At 41.9% G+C, this 21,415-nt stretch overlaps 3 protein-coding genes across 3 annotated transcripts; 1 reads left to right on the top strand and 2 right to left on the bottom strand.

Moving 5' to 3' along the window:
* Positions 1–4,283: 4,283 nt before the first annotated feature.
* LOC109487729 (PCTP-like protein) lies at positions 4,284–9,065 on the bottom strand. Its single transcript, XM_019791787.1, has 6 exons — positions 8,742–9,065; positions 6,821–6,968; positions 6,085–6,188; positions 5,576–5,693; positions 5,295–5,347; positions 4,284–4,795 (listed from the first exon to the last, which is right to left on the bottom strand). The coding sequence occupies exons 1-6, from the start codon at positions 8,907–8,909 to the stop codon at positions 4,547–4,549; spliced, it is 840 nt and encodes a 279-aa protein (XP_019647346.1). The 5' UTR covers positions 8,910–9,065; the 3' UTR covers positions 4,284–4,546.
* Positions 9,066–9,377: 312 nt separating this feature from the next.
* On the bottom strand, positions 9,378–13,035 carry LOC109487738. The gene is made up of 7 exons (XM_019791799.1): positions 12,832–13,035; positions 12,236–12,296; positions 11,841–11,890; positions 11,519–11,709; positions 11,039–11,116; positions 10,579–10,663; positions 9,378–10,089 (listed from the first exon to the last, which is right to left on the bottom strand). Exons 1-7 carry the CDS (start codon positions 12,951–12,953, stop codon positions 10,038–10,040), a joined length of 639 nt encoding a protein of 212 aa, XP_019647358.1. The 5' UTR covers positions 12,954–13,035; the 3' UTR covers positions 9,378–10,037.
* Positions 13,036–13,435: 400 nt separating this feature from the next.
* On the top strand, positions 13,436–20,698 carry LOC109487702 (death ligand signal enhancer-like). Its single transcript, XM_019791743.1, has 10 exons — positions 13,436–13,661; positions 14,451–14,601; positions 15,376–15,490; positions 15,743–15,988; positions 17,285–17,442; positions 17,978–18,068; positions 18,465–18,620; positions 19,331–19,423; positions 19,736–19,883; positions 20,183–20,698. The coding sequence occupies exons 1-10, from the start codon at positions 13,631–13,633 to the stop codon at positions 20,662–20,664; spliced, it is 1,671 nt and encodes a 556-aa protein (XP_019647302.1). The 5' UTR covers positions 13,436–13,630; the 3' UTR covers positions 20,665–20,698.
* The last annotated feature ends 717 nt before the right edge of the window (positions 20,699–21,415 follow it).

Genomic DNA, 21,415 nt, shown 5'->3' with positions numbered 1-21,415 from the left:
TAGTACTTCCACAATTTGTAAAATCATACCTTAGTTTTGTAAAATCATACCTTAGTAAAATCTACTTTGATGAACGAATCGAAACGGGACTGTAGCGATCACCACGGGAAGGAACAGATCTTAGCGAAGCCGGACTGTGGAACCTCAAACTACTGTGTGTTTGTTTAACTACTGTGTACTGTGTGTTTGCGTCAGCGGAAAGGCTGTCGAAGCAACCACTACATGGAAAATTGCGGCGAAAAAGTAACATGTGTTCGTCCCAAATCTGGACGCAAGTAGTGAGCTACAAAAGTAATAGAACCTATGCATCTTGCTTGTTGCTGTCAACTTACCCGTTAAAGATTGAACCGATACATGTGCCTACTATAACTTGCCATACCCTGCCAAACACGACTACATAGTACATTACTGTTACTCTTCAATGATAGCGTTACATTATCTATCATTGTCATTTGTGTGAATTCCTTAGAACATCTACTGTTATTTTGTGTAACATTACGTAGTGCTACAATCTGCGTAAAAAGTAGGCTTCATTGCGTGTTAACTGCTAAGTCGTCATGGTATTGAAAACTGTTTCATTGTGCCGTTCTTCTACAAACAGCCAGCAGAATTATAAAGATCCCCGTTCTCAGCACAAGTTGCAAAGTAAAGTAATGGCAGTCCTACGAAAATTCTCTTTGTAATGTATAAGCGCTTTATATCGACGGACAATGGTTGTGAAGTACGTGTTTTCGCACATCTTGTGCCACCGGATCAGTGGTAATTAGCTACTCTACAAGTGAAAGAATCGGGTCCGTGGGCCTTGATAAATTATTCATAAATCGATCGCCGCTAGAAATTTACTGGATGGCATTCAGTGACGAGCCTCCCCCTTCCTCGATGTAATATTTCCAACAAGTTCTATGTACAAACTGGTCAACTATTGTTTTGAATTATTTCTCTAGTATAAAGCGCATGCCATAATTGCATTTTTGTTGGAATTAGAGAAAATGACGTACCTTCTATCGTTTAGAACGATACACGTCTTATAAGATTGCCTCAAGACGAGTGAAACCTCTTTTAATTCTTGAAAGAGAAGAAAACAGCTGTAGGTTGCACGACAACTTATAATAGCTTAGAACATAGGTTTTGATACCATCATTTCTACCACATACAGCTATATAAAGTGTACCTTAATATGTACCCATTTTGATACACAGGAAACACTAATATCACAATATATATTATATCTTTGTATATACATGTTTATATGTCATTTTGGTGTATAATGAAATATCATACCATTTTCATTGAACATTCTTGTGCTGGTGTAGTATAATATCCATCAAACATGCAGCATATGAAATAAATACCTACACTCCCCTGGTACACCCAGGATACTGGGTAATGATACAAACCCAGGCTATAGGTACACCCAGGATATAGGACAAACCCCAGCTACTGGATACACCCAGGGTATTGTAGACCCAGAATATATGGTATACCCACTACCCAGGCTACTGGGTATACCCAGGATATTGCACCCAGACTATTGGATACACCCAGGATATTGTAGACCCAAGATATTGAGTATACCCAGGCTAATGGGTACACCCAGGATTTTAGGTACACCCAGGCTATACCCAGGATATTGCACCCAGACTATTGGATACACCCAGGATATTGTAGACCCAGGATATTGGGTATACCCAGGCTAATGGGTTACACTCATGATATTAGGTACACCCAGACTATTGGATACACCCAGGATATTGGGCAAACCTAGCATGTCGGCAGAACATACTGCACCTGCGCGAAACCCGTAATGTATTGTACATAGCACTTCGACAGAACGTCTCATATAAGGTCGTACTAGCGCATATAAGGTTAACATCATGTCTGTAGTTTCCAAATGTTATGTAGGAAAAGATATCCTTTGCAACATGCAAAATTCTGATGCAACATTGACCAAACATCCACCGAAAATCATGAAAATACAGGGTTCTGCGCAGGCGCAGTACGTTCTGTCGACGTGCTGGCAAACCTAGGCTACCGGGTATCCTGGCTAGCAGATACATGTGTGCACATACAAATGAATTCCTTATACCGGTATTATGTATAACTTCATGCTCATCTTACTACCTGAGCTACACTGTTGCACAAAATCAGGAAGTTGTACACTTGGCATCTACATTTGCATTGCTTTAACATATTAACTTGCACTTAGGCCACACCAATTTAATTTCTTGGTTAACGGATTCGCCGCTTCATTTTTTTCTGATTTGCAAATAAAAATAAAAATCCAGAATCAACTGCAAAATGCTCATATTTTGTCCTGAACAGTTGAAAACAGTCCTTTTCATCCTAGTTGTTACAGTTATTCCATCTTTCAATGAAATGGTATCATTAAAAGTTCAAAATTCATTGTTTAAATTTTGAACCAGCCTGGTGTGTTGACTTCATGGTTCCTATCGTACCATTTTGGGCCATAATACAATGCCTAGGCCTGTTTTTATTTTTATTTTTTTTTCGCCCGCCCGCTCCAATATTTTTCTAGAAAAATCTGTTAACCAAGAAATTAAATTTGTGTGGCCTTACAAGTTTTAGTTAATTACAAGGTTGACACTATACTTGATTACTTTGCAGAGACCTGACATCTTTTCTTGGAAACGAAAAAGTAAAGTTTAGAAAAGAAACAAGTCATTGTAGGTGACCCCACAATATTGTTACAAAATTCCTTTTCTGGGGAGCAGGTACATGTCAGAATTTGGCAAAATAACTTTATACATTAAACTTGAGAAATTCTGAAGTGTTGCCATAGTGATCACATACTCCCAATCACAGACAAATCTTCAAAACTTCCATGATTGCATCAGGATCCAGCAATCCACTCACAGATACTGGCTACTTCTGATTTAAACAACAACAAAAAAAAACAACACAGGAAGAAAATAACAGAAAACCTAAAACACACAATATTGCCCTAAAATCATAAACTTATAATGGAACAAAATAGTGCCTTTCTGAACCTGTAGCAAGGCATGATAATACCTTTTCATTTATATCTAGTATATAAATTATATAAGCCTGTAGTGGGAGCTGTAATGTGCCCTTCCTATAAACAGACTTATAGCAGGGCTTGTTACATATAATACCCTTCATAACAAACCCTTCGTTAGCAGAGCATCATAACACCCTTCATAACAAACCTGTAGTGGAACATAATACATGTAATGTCCTTCATAACAAACCCTTAGCAGAGCATCATAATACCCTTCATAACAAACCTGTAGTGGAACATGATAGATGTAATATCCTTCATAACAAACCCTTAGCAGAGCATTATAATACGCTTCATAACAAACCTGTAGTGGAACATAATACATGTAATGTCCTTCATAACAAACCCTTAGCAGAGCATTATAATACCCTTCATAACAAACCTGTAGTGGAACATAATACATGTAATGTCCTTCATAACAAACCCTTAGCAGAGCATCATAATACCCTTCATGACAAACCTGTAGTGGAACATGATAGATGTAATATCCTTCATAACAAACCCTTAGCAGAGCATCATAATACCCTTCATAACAAACCTGTAGTGGAACACATGTAATGTCCTTCATAACAAACTTTTAGCATTGCATCATAATAGCCTTGTTAACAAACCTGTAGCAATGTGCCATATAAATAGCCGCATGATTATGAACCTGTAGTGGGGCATTATCAGATTATAAACATACAGAGGGACACCATCATGGCCACCATCACTAACCCATAGTGGCATGCAATAATTCCCCTAACAGGACATAATAACGCCCTGCAAGTGGTCGTTCAGGTGTGGTAGTAAACATGAGGACACTTTATGTTTGGAGTTCCAACAAAAGAACACACCTGCTCTTGTCTCTACAAAACAACCCCTTGCATAGTACAAAATACGCCTCTCAGGAACTTTCCCCTGTCCTTTATGCATCATTATTACTGATGTATGGAACTAACCTACGTACACATAGAACTCTAAGACTTGTATTCCATTGAAACCAAACTCACGTTCTATGGAAGTCTGTGGAAGCCAGAAAAATGGCTTTTCTACCAAGATTTGTAGGAATGTGAACATGCATGGTTTCCATGCGTATATCTATATGGAATGGGCACAGTCAGAGAAGTCTGGATAGGAATGTGTCATGAGGAATATCCATGCTAGTTTTGGAGGAATGTACAGTCAGTGATGAGGCCTTCATGGTCCCACTGGCACGTAGACATCTTTTTCTAGAGGCAAAAACTCCATATATGGAAGATGGCAAAAAATTACCATATACGGAAACACTGTTCTCAAAAATCCATAAAGGAAGATATCTAGTTGTTTTTCAGAGGCAGAAACTCCATATGTATAGAAGATACAAACTTACAGGAAGATCAAGCATGACTTGACCAGAGTTCTCAGAAACACGTTTCATTGCTTTTTTTCAGTCTTAAAATCTTAAATAAGGAAATTTTCAGTGCCCTTGGCAGGGCTGTTGTTCTCAGAAAAAGGAACATAGGCTAACTGAGAGTTAACTAGTGGCTATGCCGGTTCTGTGTCTTCATCTTTGACAAAGTTTTCATCCTTGAAATCCTCCTCGAGGGCTTCCATCTCTTCCATGATGTCGCTTGATTGGTCGGGGAGGGCGGCCAGGACCACGGGCGAAAGGTCGTCGTAGTTGACCCTGGGGACGGTGATCTGTTCCGGGTAGAGCCACGGTTTCCACGACGGTTTGTGCTGCGCCTTCCACGCAGGGTACTTTGTGGCCGCCTTGTTGATCTTCTGCATCATCTACAAGAAGGTACAAACTGTAGTTTACAAATCATGGGTAAAATATGAGGACAGTAACAGAGACTTGATGAATGACAATTTATGGAACACTTCCCTGTTCCATTCTGACATGTTCAATAGTCAGCACCCTTAGCTTTCTACATTGCATATTATATTTTATGATTGTTTACATGTTGTACATATTAAATGTTACGACACAATAATCATCGGATATTTGTGATGGTGTGCTAGTTTACAATTATAAGTTTTGTACTGTGGATTTAAAATGGGTAGGGGGAAAGACCTGTACCTGTGTACTAGGTTTTTTAAAACACCCCAAAAAGGTCCATTCTACTCCTCCTCCTACAAAAATCAAATCCTTCCAAAAATAAATGAATTTACAGTATTAATGACAACAGAAACACATGTAAACACAGTCATATACCCGCACATGTACACAGACAGGCACATATGTACAGGCACATGCATGAACATTGTCAAGTGAAGAAGTGAGACTTACTCTTGGAGCGTAGAATTGTGTCGCTTTGTTCACCCCCCACTTTGGCAGGGATCCTGTAGAAACATGAACATTCAAGCCTTGGTCAGTAACCTAATTATTTGGGTCACCTAGCAGCCATGAAGCATCAGGTACCAAACTGTACATGTATAGGACTCCATTGTCTTCTGTAAATCTAATACCATGCAAATAGACCAGCTCTATTGCCTTAGTTAATACCTAAGAACTTCATGCATTGTGAAGTATGAAAAATGTAACTGCTCTGAATAGCATGTTAAGTTCACCTCTTGGGTCCATCTGTGTCAGATATGTGAAATGGCAACTGTCGGAGGTCAGGGGTCGTATCAAGTATCCCGACAACAGGGAGATGCCTCGTATAAACCCCTTCTTAGGTGGCACTTTCTGTGGAAGGCAAAAATCATGGTGTACTTTACTCAGTCATGGCAAACACAGGTGCACAACTGTCCACATGCGCACACACGTGCACACGCAAGCACACACACACACACAGACACACACACACACACAAAAATAGCACTCACTCATTCACTCACTCACAGACATATATAGTGACACACGCAAACACATACACACACACACACACGAGAATGCTGTCAGTAACATAACCCTTTCTGGTCAGCATTTTGTGGGTTATAAGCAAAAATTACAAAGACATTAGCCTGGGATCCATCTGTGAACACTTTGTCTCTGCCCCGTTCCTCTGACAGAGCTAAGGAACGGAGACAAAGCATTCACGGATGGATTCCAGGCTACAAAGACAAATGCAACTGACCTGGTGATTGACAGAATGGTTGATGATCATGTATTCCGTCCCAGTCTCCAGCCAGGATCTTAGAGTGACAAAGTCACGGTTTTTCAACGGTGCGGGACACTTCCCTGCAAAGGCAAAAGTTAAGTAGTACTACTAGTAGCCTACATTGCAGTTAAGGTAGTCCTGCCTGTGTAGAAGCCTACAATGATACAATTATGATGGTACCTGTGCTTAAACTTTAGTTTAAGGAGTTGTAGTCTACATGCATTGCTGTTAGGATGGTACTAACATAAGTGGTAGCCTACAATGCTGTTAGGATGGTACTGACATGAGTAGTAGCCTACAATGCTGTTAGGATGGTACTGACATGAGTAGTAGGCTAGTAGCCTATAATTTAGTATAAGTAGAATGGTACTAACATGAGTGGTAGCCTACAATGCTGTTAGGATTGGACTTACATGAGTAGTAACCTATAATGCTGTTAGGATGGTACTTACATGAATAGTAGCCTACAATGCTGTTAGGATTGGACTTACATGACCTACAATGCTGTTAGGATGGTACTTACATGAGTTAGCCTACAATTCTGTTAGGATGGTACTTACATGAGTTAGCCTACAATTCTGTTAGGATGGTACTTACATGAGTTAACCTACAATTCTGTTAGGATGGTACTTACATGAGTAGTAACCTACAATGCTGTTAGGATGGTACTTACATGAGTAGTAGACTACAATGCTGTTAGGATGGTACTTACATGAGTAGTAGCCTACATCATTGTTAGGGTTGAGTTGGCAGATTTCGTAAGCCTCTATCATGTTTGGGTCCCACATTTTTCTGTACTCAGGATCATGAAGAACGTCATACAAAGTTGCTGCACAAACTTTCTTGAACGTCACCGAAACCTGTCAAAAATTTGAAATGTAGAAGATTTGTGCACAAATCAATGAGTGAGTTCTGGTCTGGGATTGGTTTTAAAGCTGGCTATTTCTCAACAGTATTTATTGGGACGATGTCGGGCCTAGTGCTTTGTACAGGTTCACTGGACCGGTTCCGGACATGTACTTGTAAAAATGTTTAGGTTCAAGTAAAAAAGAAAGTCAAACTGAACGTCTATAACCAGTTCTGGACTTACAAAAAACAAAATCATGTCACAGTCCATTTTTCATTCTAAACCACGTAAAGCCTTCCATAGATCAAGTGAAGAAAACATTGTCATTGGTCATTGTTATGTGTCAGCCTCTGTAAATTATGTGGCCATAGTTTCTCCCAGTTTCACCCATCTTGATATATTGCTTTTAACCTGGTAGCACAGTGTACACTACAAAATGTATGCCAACATGCAGTTTTGTATATGCCATGGGTTTAGGTTAGTGATGCATACCTAAACCCAATTTTAGGTTCAGGTCCGGACTCAAGTCCAGAGGTTTAGGTTCAGTTCCGGACTTGTAAGTCCGGACCTAAACCCATGGCATATACAAAATTGCATGTTGGCAACCTTGCAATGTTGTCTGGGTGAAACTTTGGCCACATAACATGGAGGCCGGTACTTGACGATGCCCTATGGCAATGTTTTCTTCGTTTTGAAGCAAAGATTTTACAATCTACGGAAGGTTTTAGGTGGTTTGGAAAGAAAAGGGGTATGTGAAATGGTCTTTTATGGTAATAAGTCCGGACTCGGTTCTTGACTTTTAGGGTTTTTGGACTTGAACCTAAACATTCTTACAAGTCCGGATCCAAGTCCAGTGAACCGGTATGCATCACTAGTTTAGGTCTGGACTTAAATGAACCTAAACCTCTGGACTTGAATCTGGACCTGAACCTACATGTAAACATGAGTTTAGGTACACTGCACTAGTCGGGCCTAAATCATCTTTCCATCATTGCAAAATAATACTCAAAGCTCCACCACAATAACAGTCACACAAAGAAGAGTTACCCTTCAATGTGAGCGTAGAAACAGATGCTACAACTACAATTTCCGCAAGTCCCAAGGGCTTTTGTTCCTTTCACATCTGGTGCCAGGGATGACCCAATTTCACCACAATTGTCAACCTGTCACACAGATATACCCTAGGGGAAGTAGAGTAGTCTCCAAGCAGTTGTCTAGTGGCAAAAGTGGTAGGGTTTAATAGAACTGGCGATGTTGTCACTTTCTCCTAATGTTTATTGGTTCAACCACAGCTAGTTTTGATATGTAATACTAGTGACTTGGGCTGCAGAAGAACATGCCAGATGTTTAAAGAATTCCTTTGAAGAGGACGATTAGGACTGACTTTTTCCTTCCCCTTCCTTGAAGTTCTTCGTGGAACAACCGGAAGACAGACCTAACCCTTGGCTAGGTGCATGCGCAGTAACAGGTGGTTGTTACGCCTTTACACCCCCCCCCCCTAAATGGGAACAGAAACTCATACCCTGCTGTTGAACCTGACCCTTTGGCCCTGAACTTGACATGACATCGTGTTGGGTTTCTCATACATGTGTAACAGCCATCAAAAATTCATAACAACCCTATATATCAAACAGATTTCCTTTCTACCACCCTCCCCGCCCCCGTAATCCAAATATGCATATAATTTCTACATTATTAACGATATGATTATTCCCAATACGGTCCATTAAAGCTATAAAAAATTGTGAGGGAAAAAAACGGAGGAAACGTTGATTTTTGTGTTTACCTTTAACAGTTTGACAGAAGACGTATCCTGTAGTTTGGCGTACACCACAGTTCCGTGTTTGTTGTACTTCTGTTCCCAGCCGTCTTCGTGATTCAAACACGCCTGTTTAAAGTCCAGAAAATCCTTATCGTCGGCGATTCGCACCTCTTCCAGCAGCCTCCCGTCCATGGCAAGAACTCTGCGTAGACTGGTGTGAGAAATAACGGTACAAAAGAGCCGTGGACAGATTGCACCGGCTGATATCCGGCTTACACGTAGGCAAAATACCGCCTTGCAACAAAGAACAATCCCCTACAGATGGGCCATGACGCCTAGTGCGCATGTACAGAACGGGGTGGTGGGCGGGTTTTACGACAGTGATGACGACATCGCCACCTGTTTGCGTCATTGCGTTAGTTCGTGAGTTAGTTAGTGCGTGTTTGGTGACGTACTCTCTGTTCAACTTAGATTTTGTACAATGATATAAAAGCAATATTCCATGCTCTTGGCAGGTGGTTAAGACAAACTAGCATATCAAAATTATTTCAGGTATCATTTTTATGTAGAATAACAAGAGACAACCATCAACAAATAATTTAGCATTGTATGAAATCGTTTTATTAGCTGAAAGATCTTTTATTTACAACAACAGGGGCACCCTAGATTGTATACATGTAACAGTATTTCATTTAGTGTTCACATCATGTAGACATTTCATTATGTGATTGTTATCTATATCTTTATGTACAAAATAGATGATCAGTCAACAAGTTCAGTCAGTTGAAATCTGATGGGAAACAGCCTCTTTGTTTGTTTCACATAACCAGTAACACACCAGTTTTATTAGCTAAAACATCATTTACCTACAACTACAGTGGACCCAAAATTATGCCTTGGGGCACCCCAGATTGTATTTCATTTAGTGTTCACATCATGTAGACATTTCATTATGTGATTGTTATTCTATATCTGTATGTACAAAATAGTTGATCAGTTAACAAGTTCAGTCAGTTGAAATCTGATGGGAAACAGCCTCTTTGTTTCACATAACCAGTAACACACCAGTTTTATTAGCTAAAACATCATTTATCTACAACAACAGTGGACCCAAAATTATGCCTTGGGGCACCCCAGATTGTATTTCATTAAGTGATTTTTATTTTATATCTGCATGTACAAAATAGTTGATCGGTCAACAAGTTCAGTCAGTTGAAATCTGATGAGAAGAACTATTATTATGTATGTTCCAACATGTGAATGTTCAAGCAGCAGACCTGATCGGTGATGATATATGTCAGGGACTAGTAAACCAAAGGTCTAACTGCTGTCTTCCTCATCGTCAAAGTGTACTCCACGAGGGGCCTTCACCCTGCAAACAAACAAATAATGTTCAGGAGAACTTGCACTTCTTGTTCCGCCGCTCAGAACCTTTCAGCGTGCCACTAGGTTCTCTTCCAGTTCTCATATCAATACACCGTTAACATACCTGTCTCCAAGTCATTTTACAACAACAGCTTCTTTCCCCGGACTGCAAAATTATGGAACTCTCTTCCAAACAGTTGCTTTCCGTCCGACTACAATCCACAAAGCTTCAAAACAAAGGTCCACCGCCATCTCCTGACATTATACTACATTATACTCACTTAAGTACCTCTAGCTCTATGCCTAGAAGTGGCCAAAAATAATTAGCCTTGCATTGAGCGACACCGTTAAAAAAAATGTACTTCAATGACATGCGACCAATTGAATGTGCCTCAACAAAAATTCTTATTACAACCTTGTAAATGAGTATGCATCTTGAATGAAGCAACAGGTATTGCAATGAGAAAATGTCTGCTCATTTTACTTTTTCCTTTACCTTTTACTCTCTGGGTTGAGTATGCTGTATCCCTCCTTTCTCCTGACTTTAGCAGCAGGTCCTCTGTTTCTCTGCATATCCAAATCTGTTGAAGGAGGAAGTGAATAAGTGGAAATTTGAAACAATATTTGGTTTGAGTGAAAGAAATGACCAATATTCCTCTTTTATCTGCAATAAATCTATAGTGTCGATGAAGGTTAGACATCCAGGTAATAAAACCAGTTACTCAAGCAACTGGATATGATATTGGAAATGGTTAGACATTTGCATATCAATCAATAGTTTGTGCTTATAAACCTGCATTTCTCCTGCAGTCTCTGGTGTCAATGACAAAACGTAGTGGATGCTACCTGAAACGTCTGACCATTTCCAAAATCGTATCCAGTTGCTTGTGTAACTGTTTTTTTTGCGTAAATCTACAGTGTTTTGACTTTGTTGCCATATATGGTGATGACCTTACCGAATCCAGCACCACCCTTCCCCCCAACCTGGCGCTCTGGATGGTTCTGCCGCAATGCATCCAACCTGACAGTGGAGTCTGGAAAGATATATTCATAATTTAATACAAAAGGTGGCTGAATGGACCAAAGAGAAAAGAGGGCCTGCATGGGGGGGGGGGGGTGTTCTGACAATATGCTATTAGCCTAAATTTTGAGCGCTGGCTACATATCACGCTGAATTCAAGAAGCCCCCCACTACGTTTTACGATAAAACAGCAAAGTACGCTCTACCCAAAATGCGCCAATTACGCTCTACATTGAATTAGAGCAGTCCGTCTACGCTGTACATTGAATTAAAATGGGCAAATACGCTCTACGGAAAAGGGCATGTGGGCTCCAGAAAACACAGTTACAGATTAGATCACAAACAAAATGCATCATAAATGTATTAAAAAATCTAAAAATTCAGAGCCATTGACAATCCTGAGGCTGAAACTTACCTGCCAGTTTCTGGTCCAACTCTGTAACTTTATCAGCCAGTCTAAACAAGATGTGTTTCAGCTCTTCTTTCCTCTCACTGGCTGTTGCCTCATATAGGTCGTAGGTCAAGGTCGAGCTGCCCTTTCCCAGGGTGCACTGCAACCTGTGACCTGTCCCTGATATACTGACCTCTCCTGCCAGGAATGCCGTTCTGAAGGGTAAAGGAGGACATGACTGAAAAGGATGATGATCATGGCTTATAGAATAGATGTAGGACAGGCCTAGAATTGCATTGGTTACCCTCAGACAATATATACCACAACAACTGGACCAAGAAATTACCTGAACCTGGAAAAGTATGCTTCAAAACTGGACAGCTCAGCAACATCCCTCTGCAAAAAAAGGACAAAAGTTCATAAGGCATTAATGCCAAAGTCGATACAGGTCATCGCCATTCATGACATGATACACTTCTTGTTGCCCCTAATTGTTGATTATGAATATGATGATAATACACTAAAATATAGGTACAAATATGGTTTGTTTATAAGTAGTACACACAATATGATGTACATGTAACACAAGTACACAACTAATAAGTACTGTACCTGTGTATGTCTATACATATACAATTGTATACTGTGTGTGTGTTTGTGTACATATGTGTCTACTTGTACTTACTGCACGTTTAATACTTGTAAGTAGCATAAGGCTGACATGTAACCTTAGTAACTCACATGAGCGTCCAGTTCTGCCTGCCCAGCCTGCCATATCCACACATCAACCCCATCAGTCACACTGCAATAAAAAAATCACAATGACATACCTATTGAGAAGACCATCTGATAGTGGGGTCGTGTGGCGCAGTCGGTAGCGCGTTCGGCTCACACCCCAGAGGTCACGGGTTCGAACCCTGCTCATGTCACCGATCTTGTGCCCTTGGGAAAGGCACTTTACACGACTTTCCTCACTTCACTCAGGTGGAAATGAGTACATAGCTTCGGTTTGGGACGTCCCTCGGATAGGACGTTAAATGGAGGTCCCGTGTTTGGGAAAGCCACACCCCATGCACGTTAAAGAACCCACCGCACTTATCGAAAAGCGTAGGGGATCTTCCCGGTGTGAGTGGTTCAAAACCTTTCAGTCCGGTCTTACGCAGCTTGTACATGTACGCACATGTACAAAACTGGTGTGTTACGACTAAAGGCAGTTTACCGATTATGCGAAACAAACAAACAAACAAACAAAACAAACATCTGCACACAATGCATCTGTTCTATGTCTATTCTCTCTCTTTAGTCAGGTCTATGTGTTTGTTCGCTTGTCATCCCACCTGATGCTCCAGGCTGCAGCTGTGCACCTGGTGAAGCAGACGAACCTGCCGGCTGCACAGTCCACAACCTGCTGCAGCTGTGCACACCTGCCATCACCAACCAATTCCGACACCGAACTCATCTTGAGTGAGTGTCTCCCGGCCCCAACAAAATTTAGGAAACTAAGGGATCCGTCCCTGAGGTATGGCCAAAAATTTTCAACTGTGGGATCGGACAGACCTAGACCAAGGGCCTTGTCACTACTGAATTTAACTCCTGCTGTTGTTCTTTCCAGACCTAAACTGGTCTATGATACCTTGGACATTCTACAAGTCCTTAATGATACACAGAGTCCACTGTAGCTGTCCGGGGATTCTGGAACCTTATGAGACTCGACTCACACCTACAAAGTTGTCAACACCTCACATATGGACGACCCGGAAGCACATTTAGACCGCTCCCACATGCGCAACCCGGAAGCAAAATTATGTAGGTCACACACCGGACGTAACATAGCATAATTTTTACTGGCCAATCATAGATAATAGACAACATTGGTCAACAAAGGTGCACTTCTACAGGCCCATTACGCGATTCACACTGAAAGAAGCATGCTGCTGCTGATCACAACACACCAGCAGATGTTTCTGAAGCCGCACCTTTGTGGATGACCTTCCGGTCGCACATGACGTCATGTTACATCATCGGGGGTTCCCCCACATGGCAAACATGGCGATGGCGTAGTGCTGTTGCGTTGTGTTGGTCGTTTTTTCAGGCAGGTTGTCACTAAAGACAGGTGGATTCTGATGTTTCTACGTCATGTGGAGGATTCTACAAGGACTCCCCCGGGGTAAGGACTGTTCTTGTTATGTTTTAGTGGCGGTATAAGCCCTAATTCTCAAGTCTTAGCGAGCGTATTTTTTCGCCGGCAGGGTGCAGGTTGCATGATAATAATTTCACCGATTTTCTAACTAATCTAATGTTTTAAGGGCGAATACATGTTTTCTGTCAATGTCAACAGTACATAGCTGGTCTATACACGAAGTTTGTCGATAGTTAGTGCGTGAAATGTCTCTTTAAGGGTAGGTTTTCATTAAAAAAACAAATCTTTTTTATAAGACGTCCCCAACGCCCTTCAGCATAAGCACATCCATTCATCCACATCCTTCTTATTAAACCACCTCTTGCCAAATTTCTAGTAAGTCAATGTGTTCAGATTCTTTACCAGGATAACTTAACTTTGCCAAGTGGCAGTATATTGCCTAATTTATTGAGATGGAATTGTACAGGTTATGAATTACTTTCAGTAGTATACTGCAGTATTAACTAATGGGGGCCTGCATGGGGGGGTCCGGACAACGCTATACGCTAAATGTTGAGAGCTCTTGAGTACGCTTTACGATAAAGTCCAAGTGGCTACAACAGATTACGTAGGATTAAAACGGCAAAATGCGCCAATTACGCTCTACGTTGAATTAGAGCGGTCAGTCTACGCTCTGCGTAGAATTAAAACGGCCGATTACGCTCTACAGAAAAGGGCATGCCGGCCCCCACTAATTACTAAAGTTACTAGTATAGGCTACCCATATTGAGTCCCTTCACTGCTCAGGTCTTAACAGTGATACTCCCCATGTTTCAGTGTTGCGGCCGCAAATCAGCTCAGCTGCTGGTAACCATGGCAACAGGACGCTGTCGCCAGGGCTGTGGCTGGAGGAAGGAGAGCACGATGCGAGTTCAGCGCAGAGGTCACCACGGGTGACGACTGTGGGGACTCGGCCGTTTGTAGTCAGGTTAGGAACAGGAAAACTGATCTATGTCTATCAAGTATTGGTACACCCCAATGTACATAGATGCAATACTTAGTATACTCAAGGATAATGTCTTTGGTATACTATACTTTACTGGTATGCAACGTACATGTACTATACTTTTAGGCCAGGTTTACTGGTTAGGCGATAAATTTATGACAAAAAAACAAAACAAAAACATGCTAGCTATAGTCAGTCCCAGACCTACTGGTTTTTTACTGGTATCAAATACATGTATTCTTGTTGACTTCAAACATGTGGCAGTAATGCTGCACTAATGCCATTGCAAGTATGTGTAAGTACTAGGGCTGCGTACCTTTTCGTAACATCAGGTACAGGAACAGGTACAGCAACTAGGTACAGAGGTTTAGGTCCAGGTCCGGACCTGTACCTGTACCTGAAAATTCACGCGCGTCACATGTTCTACTGAAATTCTTCAATAATGACAGAAACATGAATAAAGTGTTGACAATTTGTCCTATATCTTTCAAAGAACATCAAATATAACCATGGATGATATAAATAGGTTTCCTATCTCACTTCTCACTAGTTCTCAGAGACGGAAACTAAGGTAAATCTCTTTATTTTAATGCTGGATGTTCATTTTCCGGGCAGGCCTCCTTGTTGTAGTGATCAAGTATGAATTTTTGTACTATTTTCCCGGTCTGTACTGGTCCACCTGGACACCTGCAGCACTAATGCTTCACTAATGCCGTTACTGTATTGCCATCCAACACATGTATCTTTGTTCTACAGACTTCATTCTGATGGAGCAGGCCATAACCATGGCAAGAAGGAAAAGGTCAAACAAGACTTCTGGTCCAACTTTGACACAAAGGACCTTCATAGTTTGTTTGATGTTATTGGCTGGGTAAGTCTCAATCTTCTTGATAATGGTCTTGATATTTCAGATTAAAATAAAAAATCCCAGAATCTATGATAAATATCAAATGACTGAAAGCTTACTGTTCACTTTGCATGGCTTCAATCATATCTTTAGCTTAATACATCAATCTTAATACATCAAAACAAGGTATGTGAATGCAATTGTCATGCAATTAGCATAGAATGCCTTCCTTCCCATTAAACAACTTTGGGATAACCTTGTGATTGTTTTCTGCAGGGTTCTGCCATTTTACTGGGGTTCCAGCTATGCCGCCATCTTTCCTGGGACGTGAGTGGAGATGGGGAGGGGCGGCGTCTGGTGCACACTCTCTACAAACTTGCCTTCTCCCTGCCCCAATCCCACCACTCCGTGCTGCCCAGTAATGACAGGAACTCCCTGCCCCCCTCCCATCCCTCTGAGCTGCCCAGTGCCCAGGACCAGGCAGAGGAGCAGACCAGGCATCGATCTGTAGCTGCAGCAGCAGTGAGTTATTTTTTTTTACATGTACCTACTGTCTTACCATCAGACAAGCACTTAATCTTGCCAATTTGTGTCAAGGTCACTTTATTGCTCCCTTTCTCAATGTCATTCCATACCATCTTACTCAGAACCAGTGAGTTCCTTTTTTACATGCATCTTTAAGACCTACTGTCTTAGGTAGCCTGACTAAATCTGCGCTCCTAGCGGCTGGCCCGGTATTACACCAGCCGCCCCCCAGAAGCTTGATGTCAAGTCCGCTAGGAGCGCAGATTTAGTCAGGCTACTGTCTTAGGTAATATCAGACAAGTGCTTGATCTTGCCAATTTGTGTCAAGGTCACTTCTTAGTTACCTTTCTGAAGGTCATTCCATACCATCTTATTTTATCTTATGCATAATTTGTCAGATGTAGTGTGTAATTGTGGACACCACAGTAGTACAGTATGTAAGTATATGCCCTAGTTTGTGCCATGGATAAAAGGCTGTAACTAAGACCCTGTTCATACCAGACTTATATTTAGCGGTTTCAACCGGTTTTTCAAAAACCCGGCTAAAACCCTTAGCGTTCATACCAGACTTTTGATAACCGGTTTTGTAAAAATCCTGTCCGGTGAATATGCAATTAATCGGCCATGACTGCAGTTTGAATAACCGTTCCTCCCGTTCTTCTGATTGTTGTCCTTGGCCTTCTTGCTTTTATGCCGTCTTCAGTTTGTTTTTTTACCTTAGTGCGGCACTGATCCTTTATCTTCAAGAAATCAGCCTCCTCCAACATTTTTGTCTCGGTAGAGCCCTCGCCCCCCCCCCTAGCTTTTTCGAATTTGGCGACTCCTGCTCTCCAAACCTAAGTATCAGGAGCGTCCCGTTTGCCGACCAGGTTGCGTTTGCTGATTCCATCGCAAAATGAAGAAAAAACGTGGAAAAACAGCGGAAACGAACTCAAGTTGGTCAAAACAACGCGCTCAAAAAAGCTTACAGGTCGCACACGGCCAGGATGCTGACCCCGTGACCCCGGAATTATGACGCAAAAACCGGTTCAATAAACCCTTAGCGTTCAGACCAGGTTTTTCGGTGGAAAAACCCCACAAAAACCCCTCAAAAACCACCTCCCGAGGTGGTTTTTCAAAATCGGATTTAAACCCCTAAAAAACCGATTAATTTGCGTTCACACCAGGTTAAATAAAAACCGGTTTTTGAAAAACCGGTTGAAACCGCTAAATATAAGTCTGGTATGAACAGGGTCTCAGTAGGATGTAAACAGTATGTAAATAGGCTGTAAACCCTACTCTGTTCCTCCCCAGCCACTCCCTGAGCACAAACTGCACCAAAATGAGCTCCTGCAGCAGGCTCTGGCTGAGTTTGAGACTGCTACAAAGTCGTGTTCAGCAGCGATTCAGCACGCCATAGGGCTGCAGCTGGCACGGGAGGGTGACATCAGACATGCTGTGGACATGTTCAGGTAACGTAATATTGACCTTGGAGTGACATTGTGATGCCAGCAACATGATTCATGGCCTTACAGTCCTGATACAATGTATCATGTTGTAGGATACCAATTAAGGCCACACCAATTTAATTTCTTGGTTAACGGATTTTTCTAGAAAAAGAATGGAGCGGGCGGGCGGAAAAAAAATAAAAATAAAAACAGGCCTAGGCATCCTATTATGGCCCAAAATGGTACAATAGGACTCTATTAGGAGCCATGAAGTCAACACACCGGGCTGGTTCAAAATTTAAACAATGAATGTTGATATTTTAATGATACCATTGCATTAAAAGATGGAATAGCTGTAACAACTAGGGTGAAAAGGACTGTTTTCTACTGCTCAGGGCAAAATATGAGCATTTTGCAGTTGATTCTGAATTTTTATTTTTATTTGCAAATCAGAAAAAAATGAAGCGGGCGAATCCGTTAACCAAGAAATTAAATTGGTGTGGCCTAAGGTACAAAATCAATTGAGAGTGTGTATGCTGATGTTTCATGTCCTCCACAGGATTGCAAGTGCTGCAGGAAGTGCGAAGGCCCAGTACAATCTGGGGGTTTGCTATGAGCAGGGTAGAGGGGTGGACAGAGACCTCAGTAAGGTGAGACAATTGCAAAACCTGCTTATGGTTTAACAGTTCTTATTGTATCTCTATTTGAAGTTAATCTATATTATGTTTACCGAAGGAAAACATATGGCTTTTGCTATGTTTCCTCTTCTTCTTCCGTTCCAAATACTGACCTCTGACCTGGACAGCGACCTGATTTGTTGACGTCTCTCACCATGGTAACTACTGTCGGGTTACATAATGTTGCTATTTTATGGTTGGAAAGATTGATACTCTTGTCTGACCATATATATGAATGTAGTTGAGTATTACTAAGAATTAACAGAGCAGACCATATGCGAAGGTAAACATTATGCATTTGCTTTGCAAATGTTACCTTTCTAGTGTTCTGTTTGTGCCTTGATGACTTGACGAATACTGTTGTTGCAGGCAGCTGAGCTGTACCAACAGTCTGCTGAGCAGGGCCATGGCCGGGCACAGTACAACCTGGCCACCCTGTACCTGCATGGGGGAGGGGGGCTGCAGCAGGACACACACAAGGCACTGAGTCTGCTGCAACAAGCAGCAGCACAGGGGGTGCAGCAGGTGAGTAGGGGGGGGGGTTCTTTCCTGGGTGTGTTCTGGTTGGCTGTCTTAAATGTACCTTGCCATAGGTTAAATGCTTTGCTAATCTAGGTGTGTTGTCTCATAGACCCAGTCTAACCTGGGTGTGTTGTCTCATAGACGCAGTATTATCTGGGTGTGTTGTCTCATAGACCCAGTCTAACCTGGGTGTGTTGTCTCATAGACCGTCTAACCTGGGTGTGTTGTCTCATAGACCCAGTCTAACCTGGGTGTGTTGTCTCATAGACCCAGTCTAACCTGGGTGTTGTCTCATAGACCCAGTCTAACCTGGGTGTGTTGTCTCATAGACCCAGTCTAACCTGGGTGTGTTGTCTCATAGACCCAGTCTTTCCTGGGTGTGTTGTCTCATAGACCCAGTATTATCTGGGTGTGTTGTCTCATAGACCCAGTCTAACCTGGGTGTGTTGTCTCATAGACCCAGTCTTACCTGGGTGTGTTGTCTCATAGACCCAGTCTAACCTGGGTGTGTTGTCTCATAGACCCAGTCTTACCTGGGTGTGTTGTCTCATAGACCCAGTCTAACCTGGGTGTGTTGTCTCATAGACCCAGTCTAACCTGGGTGTGTTGTCTCATAGACCCAGTCTTACCTGGGTGTATTGTCTCATAGACCCAGTCTAACCTGGATGTGTTGTCTCATAGACCCAGTCTAACCTGGGTGTGTCCTGTTGCAGGCCCAGTCCTACCTGGGTGTTTACTGGACCATGGAGCCCCACAGAGACATGTTCACAGCCAGCCAACACTTCACCAGTGCAGCACAGCAGAAGGTATGTTCTGATAGAAATTCATTGTTTCAGGAAGTAGCCACTCAATATTGGTACAGTTAGGCAAACCCATACTTCTATCATTGACATATTTCCCAAAAGCTTAACCCCCATGCTATGTTGCCAGTTCTGTTTGATTGCTTTAAACTGTAAATTTATCTATTTTTGGTGGCACTTAATTTCACATTAGGAGTGGAAAGGAGGTTTTCTGTGTTTTAAGTTTCCCTAGAAGAGTAGTAAAAAACATGTATTTGCAGCATCATGATTTCATGCTAAGAAGTCATCACAGCACAAACCATGCTCTCTTCCCTCCAGCACACAGGTTCTCAGTACCACCTGGGGGTTTGTTACGAGCGTGGCTGGGGCGTGGAGAGGGATCTAACCCGAGCTGTGGAGCTGTACATGTCTGCTGCTGCTGCCGGCCACACACAGGCAGCACACAACCTGGCTGTCCTGCAGGAAGGTAGGCATGTGGTGGGACCATAGAGAGCAACTATGGGGGGGGGGGGTGCAATTTGTCAGTTCTGCAGGGAGCAGAAACATCTATTGGTTCTTCAACAAAATTTATGTAGTCTATAGATGTCAAAGTAGTTATCCTCTTTAACACTTGACACTGTGCCATGAATATGACATTTAAAGCTGACCTAAAGGCATACTATCTTCAGTGGTCTCTGACAACCGTGTGACAGTGACTGATTTCATCGGGGAGAATTTTGTTTTCTTGTTCTGAATCTGTCTTTTGTATCTGCCTTTCAAATCTAGGGGCAGCAGGAGATGCAGGAATTGAAGGTGAATCACACAAAATAGTTTCTACACAAGACAGACCAGAAGCTTCCTTGCAAGCAATAGTCAAGGTCCCAGATATTCAGATATCTGAACACACACCATCATCAAAAGTGAGCCATAGGTGCCCGAAAGACCTGAAATCTGAGGAGTCTGTAGAAGTTCTACCCTGCAACCTGTCAGCTGTGTCTTTTCATGACCTTGGAGAGGACAGCAATGATGCTGTGTCTTTTTGTGACCTTGGAGAGGACAGCAATGATGACTTTGAAAAATCCAGCCATAGTGACCTTGGAAAGGACAGCCATCATGACCTTGGAAAACCTGGCTGTTATGACCTTGGGGAGAACAGCAATGACTTTGGGACAGCCAGTCATGGCAGGTTCCACATAGACAGGTACAGAGCCCGGCACATGGGTCAAACATCAGGTCTGAACAAAACTGTCCAACTAGCTGTGAGCTGAACTTATTAGAATATTATATACTTATTAAAATGTTTCTAGGATTACTAGGTAGCAGGATATAGAAACAAACTTCACAGAACCTTTATATGTAATGGACAGACTGTATATAACTTACATTAGATAGAGTAGAGTAGACTATGTAAATTTTGTAGGATGTACTATACCCTCAAGTTTTGTGAGAATAGCTTGTTGGAACCAGATGTTGGTCTGATGGTGACTTAGAGGTTAGAAGATAAAGAAATGGTGCTTCTTGCTGCCTACCTTTACAAGAACAGTATTATGGCAATTTGATGTAAGATTAGGCAATTGAAATTCACTTGCAATAACTCATAGCAATGGATTGACTTCAGTTTAATCAAGGTTTGTAGGATATTACAATAAGGAAGGGAGTTGTTTCATATACCGTTACCATTGCCAAAAAACAGTTACTCAAGCAACTGGATATGATTTTGAAAACGTCAGACGTTTCAGCTAGTATCCACTAGCTTTCGTCAGTGACTGAAAGACCCCACCCTCAACAGGGAAGGGGGGCTACGGGTCGATCTTTCCGGCACTTGAGATTTGGCACTCCCAGCCCCGAGGACAGACAACACTTTAAGCTCCTGTCCTGTATAACAGGAGCTTTCAGACTAATTTGCATCATCTTGTCTTGACTTGTCTGACTTTTGTTCCTTTTTCGACTTCCAAGAATTTGTCTTCACTTTATTTGCATATCAATCAACAGGTTGTGTATATAAACCTGCTTTCCCCT

The sequence above is a fragment of the Branchiostoma belcheri genome, unplaced genomic scaffold (genome assembly GCF_001625305.1).
Source record: "Branchiostoma belcheri isolate BF01 breed outbred unplaced genomic scaffold, Haploidv18h27 scaffold9, whole genome shotgun sequence".
Taxonomy (NCBI): Eukaryota; Metazoa; Chordata; class Leptocardii; order Amphioxiformes; family Branchiostomatidae; genus Branchiostoma; species Branchiostoma belcheri.
The sequence above is the reverse complement of the archived record's forward strand: the minus strand, read 5'-3'. Positions and strand labels throughout refer to the sequence as shown.